The sequence below is a fragment of the Antennarius striatus genome, chromosome 7 (genome assembly GCF_040054535.1).
Source record: "Antennarius striatus isolate MH-2024 chromosome 7, ASM4005453v1, whole genome shotgun sequence".
In the NCBI taxonomy this organism is placed as follows: domain Eukaryota; kingdom Metazoa; phylum Chordata; class Actinopteri; order Lophiiformes; family Antennariidae; genus Antennarius; species Antennarius striatus.
Window position 1 is genome coordinate 4,758,145 of NC_090782.1, and position 17,219 is coordinate 4,775,363.

At 38.8% G+C, this 17,219-nt stretch overlaps 3 protein-coding genes across 8 annotated transcripts; 1 reads left to right on the forward strand and 2 right to left on the reverse strand.

Annotated features, from left to right (window-relative positions):
* Positions 1–8: 8 nt before the first annotated feature.
* On the reverse strand, positions 9–5,285 carry LOC137598377 (vacuolar protein sorting-associated protein 4B-like). Its single transcript, XM_068318417.1, has 11 exons — positions 5,112–5,285; positions 4,043–4,154; positions 3,768–3,909; positions 3,078–3,136; positions 2,828–2,947; positions 2,599–2,755; positions 2,356–2,504; positions 2,203–2,284; positions 1,874–2,093; positions 1,149–1,289; positions 9–1,004 (listed from the first exon to the last, which is right to left on the reverse strand). The coding sequence occupies exons 1-11, from the start codon at positions 5,130–5,132 to the stop codon at positions 903–905; spliced, it is 1,305 nt and encodes a 434-aa protein (XP_068174518.1). The 5' UTR covers positions 5,133–5,285; the 3' UTR covers positions 9–902.
* A 625-nt stretch (positions 5,286–5,910) lies between these two features.
* On the reverse strand, positions 5,911–10,494 carry ankrd29 (ankyrin repeat domain 29). Of its 6 annotated transcripts, none has more exons than XM_068318420.1 (10): positions 10,357–10,494; positions 9,774–9,884; positions 9,409–9,507; positions 8,487–8,585; positions 8,212–8,310; positions 7,785–7,883; positions 7,506–7,604; positions 6,928–7,023; positions 6,489–6,587; positions 5,911–6,400 (listed from the first exon to the last, which is right to left on the reverse strand). In XM_068318420.1, the coding sequence occupies exons 1-10, from the start codon at positions 10,366–10,368 to the stop codon at positions 6,335–6,337; spliced, it is 879 nt and encodes a 292-aa protein (XP_068174521.1). In that variant the 5' UTR covers positions 10,369–10,494; the 3' UTR covers positions 5,911–6,334. The 6 variants fall into 6 exon arrangements, with proteins under 6 accessions (XP_068174521.1, XP_068174522.1, XP_068174526.1 ...); XM_068318421.1 differs by having other exon boundaries at positions 9,774–9,881; positions 10,357–10,476; XM_068318425.1 differs by having other exon boundaries at positions 9,716–9,884; positions 10,357–10,394.
* Positions 10,495–12,475: 1,981 nt separating this feature from the next.
* cts12 (cathepsin 12) lies at positions 12,476–16,622 on the forward strand. Its single transcript, XM_068319249.1, has 8 exons — positions 12,476–12,521; positions 13,234–13,364; positions 13,453–13,572; positions 14,878–15,042; positions 15,137–15,358; positions 15,444–15,612; positions 15,925–16,030; positions 16,137–16,622. Exons 1-8 carry the CDS (start codon positions 12,491–12,493, stop codon positions 16,234–16,236), a joined length of 1,044 nt encoding a protein of 347 aa, XP_068175350.1. The 5' UTR covers positions 12,476–12,490; the 3' UTR covers positions 16,237–16,622.
* The last annotated feature ends 597 nt before the right edge of the window (positions 16,623–17,219 follow it).

A 17,219-nucleotide genomic window follows, 5' to 3' on the forward strand; every position in this document is an offset into this window, starting at 1 on the left:
ACTCCTAGTTTTTCTTTAATGTTTATTTAACAGAGACGTCTGTTCACAGAACATGTCATGTAGAATCCAAAAAAGTATAGTTTTTATGTATGTAACCAATAAATCATCTGTAAACCAGAAAAGAAACAAAACACCCAATAGCCCAGTAGGAACCCATTTACAGGATGTATAATAGTTCATAATTTATGTGTTGAACAATCAATAGAAAAAGTAGCTTTCAACTAAGGCTTAATTTCTTAAGGAAGCAGATTTAAAAGTAATGACAAATGTAGTAAAACAGTAAAAAGTCTCTATGGGTATACACAATTTGTATGTATTATGATTTCATATTTCTACAAGGGCTATTTTTCAAAACCCCCAAATGATTCTGTAAAGACGATATATCCTGCCAGATGCAATATTCATAGATGAGTAGAGTAGATGTTAACCCATTTCGAAAAAAAAGTATTTAATTGATTTGGAAAAACATGAATAGTTGCTCAAATATGTGCAAAGATGAACAGAAGGCACCACAAAATAGTGATAAACTGTTATATTGGTAAGATGTTTGCCAAAAATATTCAATTAAAACAAAAGCACCACAACAACATGTTATATAAATTACGCACTGTGGTGCTCTAGAGACGCCTGGTGTCCAAAGGATTCTCCAGAACGGAACATTTTCAGAACATGGAACAGTTAAACCCTTTGACTAATCCCTATCACTTTTTCATGTGATGATGATGATGGTGTAGTAGTTGTTGGGCCTAACTTGTTCTCTCTTAACAAAAGCTTGCTTTTCTGTTACTAACTTGAACGCTAATATTTATGACCAAAAGATGACTTGAATCCTCACAAGTGTTCCTGACAGTATACGGTAAATATTTGCTTGGATTAATGTGAAGAAGTGATAGAGAGTAACTTTAGCCTTCTTGACCAAAATCATCAGTAAACTTCTTCAGCTTCTCCAAGTCCTCTTCATTCACCGTTGGCTTGGTGTTTGCCAGTGACCTCAACATGTCATCCTGTAGGGGAAAAAAAATCAGGAGTCACAACCTTTGACTTCAAAATAAAGGTGAACAACACTGAGGCCAAATATCCCCATTTGTCTGTTTCATCAATTAATCAATATCACAATCATACTTTCCTATTTGAAGTTTTTTTCTCACCTTGCACACGACTGGCTCTAGAAGTTTTTCCCCAGGAACATCCATCCATGTCATCTTGATGGCGTTGGGATCACCAGGTGAGCATGGAGTCAGGAGGTCATCCACCACAACACTGGGATTGTTCCATGATGACCCACGAACCTTAATGACAGGTTAATTTACTAATTTACATTTATGGTAATGTCATCAGATGTACTGGTAAGTATACTTTGAAGCACTTATTCGTGCTTCAAGATGCATGGCTTCAATACATCGCAGATTTTTAATAGGTAGTCATGTGATACCGTACGCGCGTGCTATTGACTGACAGCATCCGTGTGTACGCTGTGTTCCAAGACTCACGGCTCCTCCTGCAACTTTTCTTTAATACAAAAGTGTTTTAAGAAGTATAAGAGTGTGGGAAAAGGTATTACAGATAAAAGGTGGTTCAAAATCAGTATTAAATAATAAAATAAATATTTGGTCGATATATCGCAGAATTCTGTTTTTCGCGGGTGGTCCTGGAATGCATTAATGGCGAGTAACGTGGGATTATTGTAGTATAAAAGCAATGAAATGTTGACTTTGTGAGTTCACGGGATGAAGAGCTCAGGAATGAGCACAGAAATCAGTGTCTCAAATTTGAATTTAATCCATCCAATAGCTGTTGAGATTACTCTTACTCTGGGATAACATCTGGGAATCCACCAGTTCTGTTGGATTCCCAGATGCTAACACATCTTTACCTTTTTGAAGTGTGTGGCCGACTGAACCTTCCTGACTGGCTGCATGAGGGCGTCCCTGACGATAATGCTGATGTCTGCTCCAGAGTAGCCCTCTGTCTTTTTGCCCAGAGCGATGAAGTCCCCCTCCGTCAGGTCGTTAGGGGTGGAGCCCAGATGCAGTTTGAACATGAAGGAGCGAGCGTGTTCCTCTGGCAGAGGAATGTAGATCCTTTTCTCAAACCTGAGACAAACAAAAGACTAAATCAGGCATTACATAGTATTTAATATCACAACTAATTGCAGCTTTTCAAAGACAACGCAGACTTTTTATTTGTGTTAGTTAAGCCAACCTTCTCCTGATTGCTGAGTCCAGTGTCCATGGTATGTTTGTGGCTCCAAGCACCAGGATCCCTTCATTATCAGTTCCAACACCTTAGAGAAAAGCAAAATTTCACACACAAAGTACTGCCATCCAGATTTAGGGGTGATTTCTTCTTGCTGACCTTGCATCTGGACAAGGAACTCTGTCTTGATTCTTCTAGCTGCTTCACTCTCATTCTCGCTTCTGGAGCCACAGAGGGAGTCGATCTCATCAATGAAAATGATAGATGGCTTGTTTTCTCGAGCAAGAGTGAACAAGTTCTTGACCAACCTGGAAGGGAACAGATGGTGAAAAAACAATAGATGATTATGGTTCCTTTAATATATTCCTAATTTTATTATTGTGTAAATAACCCAGGTCTCACTTTTCACTTTCTCCCAACCACTTGGACACAAGGTCAGAGGAGGAGATGGAGAAGAAGGTGGAGTTGTTGGCTTCTGTGGCTACTGCCTTGGCAAGATAAGATTTCCCTGTTCCTGGTGGGCCAAACAGAAGAATGCCCCGCCACGGAGTTCGCTTTCCTACACAAATAGACACCGTTTTATTAAATACAATTCATCTTCAGGTTTATCATCAACTCCTGATTTCAGTACCTGTGAACAGATGAGGGAATTTGATTGGCAGGATCACAGCTTCTTTCAAGGCTTCTTTGGCTCCCTCGAGTCCAGCTACATCGTCCCACTTAATATTTGGCTTTTCCATTACAATTGCACCTATAAGGTAGACGGGTGTGATATGAACTTTATAGATTGAATCATTTGTTACTTTGTGAGATGTCAAAGACAGTCATATTTAAGGCAGGATTTGCCTCTATGTTCATTTAATGGCGTGACAGTCATTTACCTGAGAGCTGATTTTGGAACTTCTTTTTTTCCGAGTCATCCCCCTCTGCACTGTCATCCCTGAAATTCAGTGCCAACATCATAATGTATTTTATTTTCACAGTAAATATAATTATGCATTTAAATGTTACAGATACCGCAACACATTACGCTCTACAGATCACAATGAAAGTTTCAAAATTGCTGTTATATAGAGAAAATTGAGACAGTGTTCATGGTGAAAATCTTGTCAAATAATTAACATAACTAGAATATATAAAATTTTGAACTTGTCTGTAAGGAGGCAAACATTGGACATTCGGTTCCTGGCCCATCTACAGACGCTCTAGACATGAGACTCTAGAAAGGTGATCAGAGTTTGGTCTGAAGAATCTTCATCGCAGACAAATTTTAGGCAAGAAATTTCAGAGACACATTTTTGGGACTTAATTTGAATGTACAGTACTGTAAGGTGTTCATTTAGTAAAAAAAATTCCACAATTATTCAATAATTATGCCTAGACTTTGTTTTTATTTGGCCAATAAAAACTACCAAATCACACAAAAACACTTTTTTTGAGAAATCACCAGCCTTGTTTGACACTTTCTTCAGGTATACTGTAATGAAAATGATCCTTATGTACTGAAATTGTCACAACAGAAAAAATCTCTGTGAATATTAACATTTAACCTTTTAATCGTTCAGTCTCACCCTTTGTCACTGGACTCTTTCACAGGTTTGGCTGGAGGATTCTTCTGCTTGTTCAGATACTCTTTCAGCTGCTCGGATCTTTCCAGGTAGTCCACACACTTAGCCCTGACGCTCTGTGTTGCGCGCTCACCCTTGACCTCATCTGCAATAAAGTCAGCAGTTTAGATGATGGTGCTATATTAAAAGGGGCAGATTTCAAGTAAGAGAAACGAAATATTCAGGCAAATCTTGTAAAAAAAAAAATCCATGTGTGACAGAAATCACACATTACATACATTTGACAACATGAAGAAAAATGTTGATTGCTTCCATATAAAGCTTCAAGGCCTCCTCATAATTTTGTGCTTTGTCTTCCTCTGAAGCTTTAGTGGCGATATTAATGGCTTTCTGCAAATGACAGACAACATACAAAACATACAGTTAGGAAACTTTCCTGTTGTCAGATTGTTATAATCTTTTTGGACTCTCTTTCTGCTTACTGTTCATTAATAGTGTTATAAATGCTGAAAAGTCATTCATTATTACTCTCTAGTTACATCCCGCTTCAAAGCGGTGATGTAATGTAATTGTCAGTGTTTGAGTGTTCGTCCGTTTGTTAGTATGTCCACTAAATATCTTCGCAACCGTTGCAGACAGAAAGATGAGACAAAAAGCACATTACTCGGGCGGGAAAGGGCATGAAAATGAGATGATGACCTTGAGAAAACTGGGTCAAGGTCAAATTTAAACTTTTGTACAGTCAGGAACCGGATAAGGTAGAAAGACAAGGAAGAAGACCAGTGTGAGTAAGACCATAGATCAAAGGTAGGTCAGAGCACTAGCTTTGATCTATGACCTATGCAAGTAGATCAGGGTAAAATTTGAATTCAGGGGTGTCACGGGATGTTTTAATACTGCAGTATGATGTCAAACAGAAGTCCGACCAGCACCCACGGCTATTAAATAAACATAGCGCAAAAAAACAACAACAAAAAAATCAACATTTCCTTTGAAATACTACATTGAACTTAATACTTGACTAAAGTCAGAGGACATTAAATATTATTTAGGTACAGTACTTGAGGAAATTGATTTCGTTCCTCCACCTTAAAGGGAGAATATCCGATAAGGGGGTTTTCAACAACATGGCAACATGCAACCGATCCATAAAAAATACTATTTAACATTGATAAAGTCGTTCTTTTTCACTTTCAGAACACGAAGCCTACGTTAGTTCGTCGTTGGATTTAAATGGACGTGTTTTACACCGTGTACTTAAGGGTTTTTTACTAAACGTCAATGTTGCTCATGTCTCCCGATGAATCATGAACGCGTAACGAAACCAACTCAAAGTTTTGAACTCACCTGTAAGTAACTGGTAGACATTATGGTTATCGGTTTGTTGGTCAAACTTTAATCTGTCGCTTCAAATACAATTAACCACTAAACTCTCCCCTTTATGTCGACTTTTATACCTTCAAGAACAAAACATCCCTAACGCGTCTCTCTTCCGTGTCAACAAGAAGTTACTTCCGCGGTGGTCACGTGACGCCGTCACGTCTTCACCTGCTGTTAGAGGCTCGTTCACGACTGAACAATGACGCGTTCACGGTCACGACGGAAAACACCCACTTTCAATTCATTCATTCAAATTCCTTCTTGTTAATTTAGTGGTTTGAGCAACATCATATTGAGCTAGAGAGATGGAGCAACAATACACTGTAGGTTGCTCATAGAGGTACAAGGAGAGTCTCCACACAGTAGTGCCTCAGAGCGGGATTCAAACTCACACTCTTCTTGCTTCCACAATTTCCTATAGGCTACATGTCAGGCTTTTACATTTCAGACTTTCAAATCAGTTTTGTTATACAGGTAATCTTGTTTAATCATCAAAATGAGACCATCTGTATTTAAAAACTTTCTCATGGCTCATAATGTTATCATTCCTCCTCCTGTGTCTCATTTCACACTCATTCATTGATTGCTAAGTGTAGCAGCGACACACTTCTGAGCACAAACAAACTAGTTGTGGCAATCTGACTTGACTTGCATCACATAAATTACATTATGGATAAAGTTTTGAAGCATTGACCTGGTGGACTAGAAATTTCTCATCGTGATCAATCTACTACCAAATGATGGATCTTTTTAAAAAGGCCTATAGAGATTTATTAGAGGAAAAGTCAACAGTGAAATGGGTTTAACTATGTTCCTTACAACATTAAACATAAAAAATGCTACTTAAATTTTGAATAACAAATTTACAATTTATTACATCTATACAAAAAGCAAAGAAAAGTTCAAAGTACTGTATCTAAAATCTTCACAATACCTGGAGTGAACAAAATTATTTGCATATACTGTAATACGACAGTGTAAGGGAAATGATCAGATAAATGGATTCTGGTTGTGTTGATCTTGATTTAGTCCAGGAGAATTCAGGATATGACAAGCGCCATTTCAGCTGAAACCAAAAGCAAACAGTGTGTTGCAGATGAACACTCACAGTGTGTATTCCCCTCAATACACACTGTGAGTGTAGTACATGCACAAAGACAGGCGTCTGAGTGGTCATCAGCTGTGTCTATTTAAGATGCTTGTAAAATCTTTAGGATGCGGTCGCTCTTTGTGAGATCTGCAGGGAGTTCATTGTTCTGGGGAAAAAAACACATGAAAAAGTTTACAATTATAGTATCTGCAAATATTCTGTCGTTTATAACTCTGTGGATCTGAGTGTCTTACCTTGTTTGGTAATAAGGGGTCAGCGTTGGCCCCAAGCAGCAGCAACACAGTTTGAATATTTCCACCCATAACAGCAGCGTGAAGGGCAGAGGAGCCGTTCTGGAAATAACAAACACTGATTTCTGTAGTGCAACTACAGCGAATGCTCAAGGAGAGGTAATGAATGCAGAAAGATAAACATACTCTCAGCCATTACTGCAGGGTTAGTTATAAAGTCATAAGCTGACATTACGGCAACCCCCCCCCCAAAAAAAAAAAAAATTTAGAGAAAACTAACACCCCTTTCCTTGCTAAATTCTTCTTGTCTGCCAAACACACACTACTGCACACGTACTCACCACACACATTAGAGTGGTATCGATCTTCCCACTTTAATTGTTCCTTGAAAGCGACTAAAAGCATTTATTAAAAATTTAAAGTCCATGACAGCATCACCTACCTTGAGAAGCCCAAGTGAGGGAGAAAACTTAAGAAGCTCCTCAATGACGCCGTTATGTCCCTTAAAAGCGGCTTTGAATAACGCTGTAGATCCGTCCTGAAAAGAACACAGAGAAGATCTGCAATTATATAACATAACAATCTTCACTCAAGGTCCTTGTGACCCTCTCAGTGTGGTCATGTGACATTGTTTAAATGTGCGTATCCATTTATTTGTGACTAAAGGTTTCATATACATTCATATTTAGTTATTTAACAGACGCTTTTATGCAAAGCGACGTATAAGAAAGAGACATACAATTAAGCTACGATGCAATTGAGACCTATGTAAATAAAAATACCAGCCTACTGTCCTCAGCTACCTTTTCAAGTGTAAGTTGGACAGATCTCCACTACCACCCAACAATTTTTGTGACAAGAATGCAAATTCTGAAAACATGTCATTAAAAGTTTGATATATTTAGTTGAATTGAAAATAAAATTAATTTGTATTATGATGCAAATAATTGTTAAACTGATTTAACGTCAAATGAGTAAATGGTTCACCATAATAACCAAATATAGCAAATCTGTACGTACTTGTCTGTCTGCATCTCGATGGGCACCGCGTAGCAGCAGCACTTTCACCGCCTCACTGTGACCCATCTGGGCTGCTATCCACAGAGGGGCAGTGCCATCCTGGAGAACACGTGGAAGGGGAGGGCGGTGATGAAGCACACAGGGTAGAAAGGAACTTAAAAACAGTCAATCTTGACATGAGATAATCGAGAAGGCATGAGGAAAAGGAGGAGTGAGGGAGGGAGAAACTCAGTGACAGCGTCACATAAATCTATAAATATTCTCAAGGAGTGACATTACCCTCCTTGCTTGGTTAACCTTAGCACCAGATGCAAGAAGCTGACGAATCACAGTCACATGACCCTCCTGAGCAGCCAGAAACAAAGAGGTGGCACCATCCTAAAACACAGACAAACAATATCTTAAACTTTTTTAATTGACTTTAAAGTTAACAAACCATATATTATTAACACATTTATATATTACTACTATTACAGAAGTGTACATTTATGCAGTTAAGCTGTTGTCTGTTGGCAAAGGACTGACACTAATCCTTTTAAAAGTGAGTCATGTCTGACTCAGCCACTGATAGCAACCGGAGCGACTGGATTCCATCTGCTGGGATATTGTTTGTAACGAGCCGCGGAGCTCTTGATACACACCACCACCTACAGCAAAACGACACATGTCTGGGTGGGGCTGATGATGTCACTGAGTATGGGCTCACATTCAGTTGATCGTGAACATTGGCTCCATTCTTCAACAACGTTTCCACCACTGTGGAGTGTCCATACTGAGAGGCAACAGTGAGAGCAGTGCCACCACCCTGCCGCAAAAACACAAGGAAAGACAAACTACCAAAGGGATTCGTCTGTCAGCACTCCTGAGTATAACCTTATCTTTACATGAAACACCCTGAATCCCCCCACCTGAGGTGAAATCACCACAGCGGCTCAGTTCACAGCCAGAAATGTGAAGACTTTGACACACATCATTACATACTTTTGTCTGGATGTCAGTGGAGGCACCGAATTCAAAGAGGAGCTTCACAACGTCATTATGGCCCTGCTGGGAGGCGAAGAACAGGGCGGTAGAGCCTGTCTGGGAAGGCAGATGGAAGATTATACTGTTCATGTTTGTGTTTGAACTGGAGGATAGAAGACAGAAACTGGTCAATTAAAGGCAGCATTTTTGCTTCCATTTGCTGCACATATTAAAAAAAAATTTCTACATCCATTCATTCTGTAATTCTTAAAACATGCTAGGAGCCGTCAGCGGGTAAACATGTTAGAATTATGTGGAGTAATAAATGGGTGGTAAAACTACTCAAATGTATTAATGAAACAAGCGTAAATGGAATATGTACATACATTTAATTACTTTTTGTGTTTTGACTGCACTAACACTGGTTTCGTTACATAATGTGGTTGGCTCTTCTTTTTCTTGTTTAACTGGGCCTAACAGGAAAATTAACTTTTCACTCAATGAGCCAACTGTGATTATTACAATCAGAGTTAATATAAAATAACAGCCCTGAAAGCAAACAAATAGTGATTTGCATTTTCTTTCACAGACCTTTCCAAAAATGCTCTTATCATAATTTAAGATTAAAAAAAGATTAATATAAATGAATACTTTGCTGTTTTGGATGATATTCATCATTGCTTTTGTTTGCAGGATTTAGACAATAAGCCAAAAGGTAATGAGCATAGCTTTGCATCAAGACAAGGAATTTGTTAAATTATTGGAAAAAATGTGTAAAAAGAAAAACAACTTCATTTATACACAATTTTTACAACTGTTTCTTGGACAATCTACGCTGGTGACCTCTGAGCGGGACTCCAGAGTCACTGTGACTTTTAACTAGTAATCCAGAAAAGTCTGATATCTTTAATACGTGCTAGAAGGTATTTTCCCATCATACCTCTCTCTGGTAGTTGATGTCAGCTCCTTGCATAATAAATTCTTTGACACACTCATAATGACCACTGTTGGACGCCACCATCAGCGCTGTTGTTCCACACTGTAAAGACACATGGCCACAGTAAATTCCCAACCTTCGGTGGATGGCTCGCTGACAAGTACTTTACATGCAGTGGGGAATTCAGATTTCTTCCAAATTAGCAGAATAAACCCTCAATCAGTGTCGTGGTTCAAAGAAAACATGAGATGGTTGTGAACTTTAGATGGGAGGCCCACTCATGTCCTAGTCATGCCCTCTGATTCCCTACCACAGGTGGGTTAAGGTTAAAGTGTGCAGCTGAGCATCCAGGACATGCAGCGTCCTACACTGTCTCTGCAGTCTGCGTCCACGCGTCCACTGTTGAGCAGCAGCTGAAGTAAAGCCAAGTTTCCCTTCCTGGCTGCCCAAAACACAGCATTAGCCAGGGGTGTTTCCTTCTGGAGGGTAAATACACACAACAACCACAGACCTTAAACCACCATTATAGTATTAAACATAAACAGTAGAGGATAGCCAATTAAAACAGAGCAGAGGGTCGTTTGCAGATGTGAGGATTTGAATGAATGACATCAATCTGATGAGTCAATCAATAATCAGACACACGTAAATGCACTATTTCCCTATAATCCACAAAAATATCGAAGGATTAGATTTACAACATAAATATACTACATGGAATATTGGTCAACTGACATCCTCCTGTCCAGACATGCATGCACACAATGACAGACCCAGAAAAAAGCGTGTGATTGTAATATAATCAACAAACAGACAATTCAGTTCCAGCTAACGTGAACTAAACACACCTCATCGCTTAATAAACCCTGAAACTGAAGTAACATGAGGCTGGTGTGACCTACAGCATCTCCCTGCGGCCTGCAGGCAGATGGATAGAAAAGGCTCGTTTACCTTAAACGACATCACGCAGATCTCATGCGTGACTCATGTTTCCTCCCGCACACTCATTCATTAGAGACGCTGATGAGCCACTCGTCTGTTTTGCCGCACCGTGTTTGGGTGTTGTCGGCGCCTCTTGCAGGACATAATAACAGCCGGAGTCAGCTGAGCTCACGCTCTGCAGTCAGTGCAGTGCAGGAGCCGCAGTCGGCCGCTGGAGGGCGCTGCTGAGCGCGCAGGCGAGCGCTGTTTGCGTTCAGTGATGAAACGTGTACAGTATTGTGATGTGCTTGTGTTAAAAGACGTCACATTTACAGTAAAGTCATGGAACGTGTTTGAAGAGATTTTGTTGAGTGTAACTATCATTTTTTTCCTTTATGTGCATGTTTATTTATAATACAACGGCAGAAAACCTCACTTTCTCTGTTTAGTTTTAGAATACAGTACTTCCTTTGAAAAGTTGTATAAAATGAGTATAAATATACTGTAACTCTTTATCTAACTTATTTATTTTAGACATCACAAAAATAGCATTGCACCTCTTATAATATATATTATATATTATATATTATATATTGCACCTCTTTTTTTCTTCACGTTAGGCTGCTTATTACCAACCAGTGATGGCTAGTTGAAATAATAATGAAAAAGGATTTCACCAAACATCCTGTATGGAAATAACTTGAGTATTTCCATATTTTGCAACATGCCACTTATATTCTCCATTTCAATTTAATTTCAATTTTGCATACTTATTCTGCATTCATTTCAAAGATTAACTCAGCCTGGTTCACAGTTTTGGATTTGACACATTATAAATATATGATAAACTGCTAAGATACGACTTAATGGAGATTAACTAATGGCCCTCTCACAGTATCTCATCAAGGCTCCTTACCACAATTAAGATTTAATAATTTAATGTTTTTATTTGTCCGTACTTCAATTAAAGACTAATTCACCCCTCTCACCCTCACAGATGGTGTCGATTAATAAACTACCAACACCAAAGATGTAAAATGATGTATTACTTAACATTCATTTTCATTTTCTGCTGCTTTATCCGCCGTAGCGAGTCACAGGGAGCTGGAACCTATCTCAGCTGGCTTATGGCATGAGGCGGGGGACACTCCGGGCATGATGCCAGTGCACCACGGAGCCACACACAAAGACAAACAACCATGCACACACACTCACTCATTCAATCCTGCGGGCAATTCGACTAATTAACCTGAAGCACATGCTTTTGGAGGTGGAAGCCGGACAACCCGGAGGAAAAACAACAGTAGTTGTTCTCTCCTCTACCTCCAATAATGTCAGAACCCCCATGGATGTATTTCAATCAGAAGAGACAAGTAAAAAAAGAAAAGTCAACTGTTCATTGCAACGGATGATATGTGGTAATTATTCTGTCAAAAGATATTTGGCATTTCATTTGACTCTTCAGGGAGATAAACTGAAGAGCATCTACTTGATGCAAAAGCAAGATCACTCCTCCCATTGTCCTGTGGAGGATAACATCTGTGAGAAGTATGAATGGTTATGAGAAATAAACAGGTCAGTGTGTGAAGCGATGGAGTTTCTGACTGAACCTTCACCAGAGCTTAACATAAAGAACCTAAAACTAGCTCCACCTCTAGAAGCTGCAACAGGAAAAGCCCTCTGTTTATAATTATACAGATTATGACCCACAGGGTCACATTTTTTACAGTATTCAAACTTATAGTACTTTTAGGTAATTATTAATTTGTGCATTTGCTTACAAAGGATTTTGAATGCAAGACTTTATGTTGTTATGAAGTATTTTGACATTATTGTGCTGGAACTTTAACAACAGAGACTTATCTGTGTACTTCTTCTAATGTTGGTTATGGAAAGTTTAATGTCAGGTGTTATGTTCAATTATAAACCGGTATTTGAGGGATTTACAATATTGCAGCTTTAGCGCACTCTAAATGATAATAGAGGCATTACTGAGGAGGAGCGTCGTATTTTTGTTGACTAATGTCCCTCTCAGGTGCTGGCAGAAGTGTTGATTTAGGGATTCAGTAAAGTACAGGGGAATCGTGAACTTGTTACTGGACTATATAAAGAAGGTTGGTGATGAGTATGTTGTTGTGTGAATGTCCAGAGTCACTATCAGGCCATGGGATCAAAACAGACTCACCTGCATGCAGGTAAGCTGGCAGAGGCTTTTCATTTACCTTCTAACTGATGCTGTTAAAGTTCACCTTTTTAATTTATAGCCGACACTCAATTTCATTAGAAATAATGAGGATGTGTTGTGGACGCTAATGGTCTGTAAAATAAGACAACACAGGAGTTTGTTGTACTGCTGACATCAAAAAAGCCTCATTAATGAAGAGATATTCTCTAACATCAGTCTGTAATTTAGTTGGAGGTTAATCATCAAAACATCAATGAAGATCAGGCATACACAACACATAGAGTTGTTGGTAGCTTTCTAACTACTATATATGGTAAACTCTATATGTAGACGAACCAATCGGAAACAAGTTTGTAAATGAAATGTATTTCCACCTGTAGATCAAACACTGTTGCTGAGGTATTTCCTTTGAGGTCACGGGCAGGCTTTGTGTTTTGCTGTTGATTAGGCAAAAGTAAATGTTAACCAGAGCTTACTATAAAGACGCTAAAAATATAAATGCACAGCTTGACATCAGTTTGTCTAGTTATTTATTCAATACACACAAAGACTAAAAGCTATCAGCTCTACATTGTTTTAATTGGATAGTAAACTTTCCATTAATATACTGACCAGGCATGCAAATTTTGTTGCACAACAAACAATATTTGTGTTATTGAGTAGGGTGTGAATAAAATACAAACATGACACTGGTTCAAACTGTGCTTCTCTTGTCCTGGTAGTGCAATATGTCAGACTCCTGCTCCTTGTCCTGCTGTGTGGCCCACAGCTTGTGATGTCCGACTCAGATGAGGTGGTCCTGACTGAGTGGGAGGTCTGGAAAATGAGCTATGGCATCGCCTACGATGAAATGGTGAGAAAATTTAAATTTAAATAGGCCTCCAACTGTGAGCGCAAATAGAATTTGATTCACATGAGACGTGCTTGGTGATTTTGTGCAGGATGACATGCAAAGGAGGATCATATGGGAGGAGAACAAGCAACTGATTGAAGACAATAATCAAAGGGCTTTCATGGGCATGAAGCCCTTCACTATGTCCATGAATAAATACGGAGACCTGGTAAGGACTTTTATTGCTCAAGATCTCCTCTCAAAGTCACAGAAAGCAATGTTTCAAGAGAATTTCACATAAATGCAAAGCTTTCTATGATGTAACCATGTGAAAAAATGTTTTATCATTTATCCATATTTTTTATAATACAAGAGGATGTGCATTTTCAAATTGAATAGATAGATAGATAGATAGATAGATACTTTAATAATCCCGGAGGAAATTGCATAATCATAATGAATTCATTTCAATTCAATGTAAAACACTATTAAATTGAAATGTATGAATTTTGATGCATTTCAAGTGGCTATTTGATTGTATTTCAGTGAATGATTTATGAATGGCTTGAACAAATAGGGTCAGAGTTGTGATGCTGTTGAGGACTTGCTCTAGAAGGAATGGTTCAAAATCAATTTTTGAATTCTTTGATCAGAAGATTGTTGTATCTCTACTATCAGTCCACTTTAAAATAAAGTCATTTAACATATCTCAGCAAAGTAGTGAGAAAGTGAAAAGGAAACAATCCATCACATAAATTCACTTCAGTACATAAATTTCCATTTATATTCTGTTTTTTGTGCAGATTTAGGCATAAAACATTAATTAGTGAGTTTTAGAGCTGCTGGTAGGTGGACTTTATTAAAGGGGCCCTATTATGAAAATCATACTTTTTCAGGTTTCTACATATACAATACATAGTGATCCTCCCTAACCTGACCAACTCTTAGAATCTGGTGAACAAATGCTTCCTGCATCAATAGATATTTGGAGTTTTAGGAATTCATGGACCAGACTGAATCAAAACGATCGGATTGCTAAAAACCCCTTTAGTTTGCGTTAGCTTAGCTCCCTTGTTATCCACGGGGGAGGGAATAGGGAAATTTGGGGGGCGGGGGCGGGGGGGACTGAGCTGAGAGCTACCCCCCATTAAACCCGGCCGTCACAGAGCAGAGGAGGATTTATCAATACAGTATTCAATAAAAGATATTGAGGGTCCATGGATCACTTTGAGGCAAGACATTTCAAATACAGTGTAGTTGGACGTCTGGCAGCTGAATGACATGAATTTAAAAAAGCACAATATGGGAGCTTTAACTCTGAATAGAGCCAGACTCACCCTTTTTGCTGTTTCCTTTGATAATGTTAATATTACTATAACAATCCTTTGATTCTGACCACACAATTACACAGAGGATAGTTTATTTCCCCACTATAAAACGATTCAATATATCAATTAAATTCAGTCCATTTTTTGTTGTTGACTGTTTTGTCAAATTTACACAAGAAACTAACTATCAAAATCTTTACATTTAGACAAGACAGGAGTACCGTGTTTTGCAAGGTGCCGCAATAGATGCCCGGTTTGCAAAGAGGAAGAAGATTGTCTCTTCCCGAAGGCTACGTAAGAACGCTAAGCAGTTAGATGCCTGGTTTGTGGACTACAGGAAAATGGGTTATGTCACTGAGGTGAAAGACCAGGTGAGACTTTCTTAAATTCACTGCTTTTGGCTTTATTCATTATCTAAACTGAATCATAGCCACCTTCAAATCCATGTTTGAATGTATGTCACAGGGTTACTGTGGTTCCTGTTGGGCCTTCAGCACCACCGGAGCCATTGAGGCACAATTATACAAGAAGACAGGTCGACTTATATCTTTGAGTGAACAAAACCTGGTGGACTGCTCCAAATCTTATGGTACCTACGGCTGCAACGGTGCCTGGATGGCCAACGCCTATGACTACGTGGTCGGCAACGGGCTGCAGTCGACTAACACCTACCCATACACCTCGGTGGTGAGGCTCCGCTGCCTTGACCTCTATCGGAACACTTCATTTCTCTAGATTGCTGTTAACCTAAAGCCTGTCTTTCTGTCATCAGGACACTCAACCCTGTTATTATGACAGCAGTCTTGCTGTTGCCCACATCAAAGACTACAGGTTCATCCCCAAGGGAGACGAACAGGCTTTGACTGATGCTGTGGCAACTATTGGTCCAATCACAGTGGCCATTGATGCAGATCATTCAAGCTTCTTGTTCTACAGTTCAGGTTAATAATTGCAAAGTGCTTGTGGTATACAATCAATGTGTCCAAATTTGCTGCTAGAATCAATATGATCACATTAAAGCTGAAACCAAAGTAGTGCCTCCATGTGAATTATGCTCTGTGGAGATTCAGATGAGCTGCTCAGCTCCAAACAGCAGATGCAGTAAATACTATGGGGTTGATGAACAGTAAGATATTTCCTTCACAATTAGACCAAAACAAGAATGGATATTGCATTTTTGTCCTTCTGCCAGACACAATCATAACTCTGCAAATGTCCGAAGTGGCCAAATAATCTATTAACCTCCTTTCCAGGAATATATGATGAGCCCAACTGTAACCCTAACAATCTGAGTCATGCAGTGCTTCTGGTTGGCTACGGCTCTGAAGGAGGCCAAGACTACTGGATCATCAAAAACAGGTCAGAAATATCTGATGTACCTAAACATGTATATCAATCATTTTAATCACTGGTACAATATATTCCCTGGCGAATCTTGTTTCAATGACTTTTTTTTTTTTTCTAGTTGGGGGACCAGTTGGGGAGAAGGTGGCTACATGCGACTTATCCGGGATGGCAGAAACATTTGTGGAATTGCAAGCTATGCCTTATATCCTGTTCTTTGAATTTCACCCAATCCCTCAGTGCTAATCATAAATTCTCAAACTGGACTAAAATGCTCAGCAAACGGTAAAATGAATTATTGGTAGAACCCATGTCTTCTGTAAAGCGCCCCGACTTTCTGAACCCTTCACTCGCTTTTGCTTGTCTCAGGGAGGTAGCACATACGTAATCCCTTGTCTTTAGAGATCCACCTAGCCTTATAAATGTTTAATTAACTGGTTTATTTCAGTTTATGGTGATAAAAGTAAATCCAGTTTAATTCTACCAGTCAAAGTGTAATGAGTTAGTCACTCCAGAGAGAATTTGTTTGCAGTTTGTCACCTGCAGCTCCTCTAAGAAAAATTTTAATGAAGACTAACACAACACTAAACAAAAACACAGTGTACTTCCTGACAATACATTATAATAAAAGTCAAATGTCTTTAAATACTTTTCACTTTGAAGCTGCAGCAGTGCCATGTCTGACCAGTGTTAATATAAATTTAATATGCCACATGTGAGGAGGGCTTTCATAGCCAGAGTGGTTGTGTTTCCATGTGTTTCCATAAATTAATTATGAGTAATAATTATTCATTACCATTAAACAATGTATGTTTGTTTCATACATTGTTCTCCAAAAGTAAATTATTTTGCCCATTTTGTGCATTTTACTGTTGATTTTTAAATATACAGTAGTACCTTGAGATAAGTTTAATTCATTCTGATGTCATAAGTTAAACTACTCGTGTCTCAAACAAATTTTTCCCCATTTAAAATAACATATTTTTATCAACCAATAGGCTTGCGTACTCTTCCTGGACATAATTAATTGTATATAAGTTATGTCAACAGTGATAAAGTATGAAAACAAAAGCAAAAGTCGCGCACACACAAGCTACATCTTTGCAGACAACAAGATCCATCTCAGCTGATTTGTATCCATCCGCCAACTAGCGGTGTTATCCTGAAGCAATACTCATAACTCAGATTTTTGCTCCTATCCGAA

Excerpts from the sequence above, each read along its gene's own strand:
- ankrd29 (XM_068318420.1), bottom strand. Across the intron at positions 9,508-9,773 it reads ACGCAGACTGCAGAGACAGT|TGTGGAACAACAGCGCTGAT; the intron begins GTAGGACGCTGC and ends GTGTCTTTACAG. Across the intron at positions 8,311-8,486 it reads CCACTGACATCCAGACAAAA|GGTGGTGGCACTGCTCTCAC; the intron begins GTATGTAATGAT and ends TTTTTGCGGCAG.
- cts12 (XM_068319249.1), top strand. The coding sequence starts at position 12,491 with ATGGGATCAAAACAGACTCACCTGCATGCAG. Across the intron at positions 12,522-13,233 it reads ACAGACTCACCTGCATGCAG|TGCAATATGTCAGACTCCTG; the intron begins GTAAGCTGGCAG and ends TTGTCCTGGTAG. Across the intron at positions 15,043-15,136 it reads TCACTGAGGTGAAAGACCAG|GGTTACTGTGGTTCCTGTTG; the intron begins GTGAGACTTTCT and ends TGTATGTCACAG.
- LOC137598377 (XM_068318417.1), bottom strand. The coding sequence starts at position 5,132 with ATGTCTACCAGTTACTTACAG. Across the intron at positions 2,948-3,077 it reads GTTCCAAAATCAGCTCTCAG|GTGCAATTGTAATGGAAAAG; the intron begins GTAAATGACTGT and ends TCTACCTTATAG. Across the intron at positions 2,756-2,827 it reads ATTCCCTCATCTGTTCACAG|GAAAGCGAACTCCGTGGCGG; the intron begins GTACTGAAATCA and ends CTATTTGTGTAG.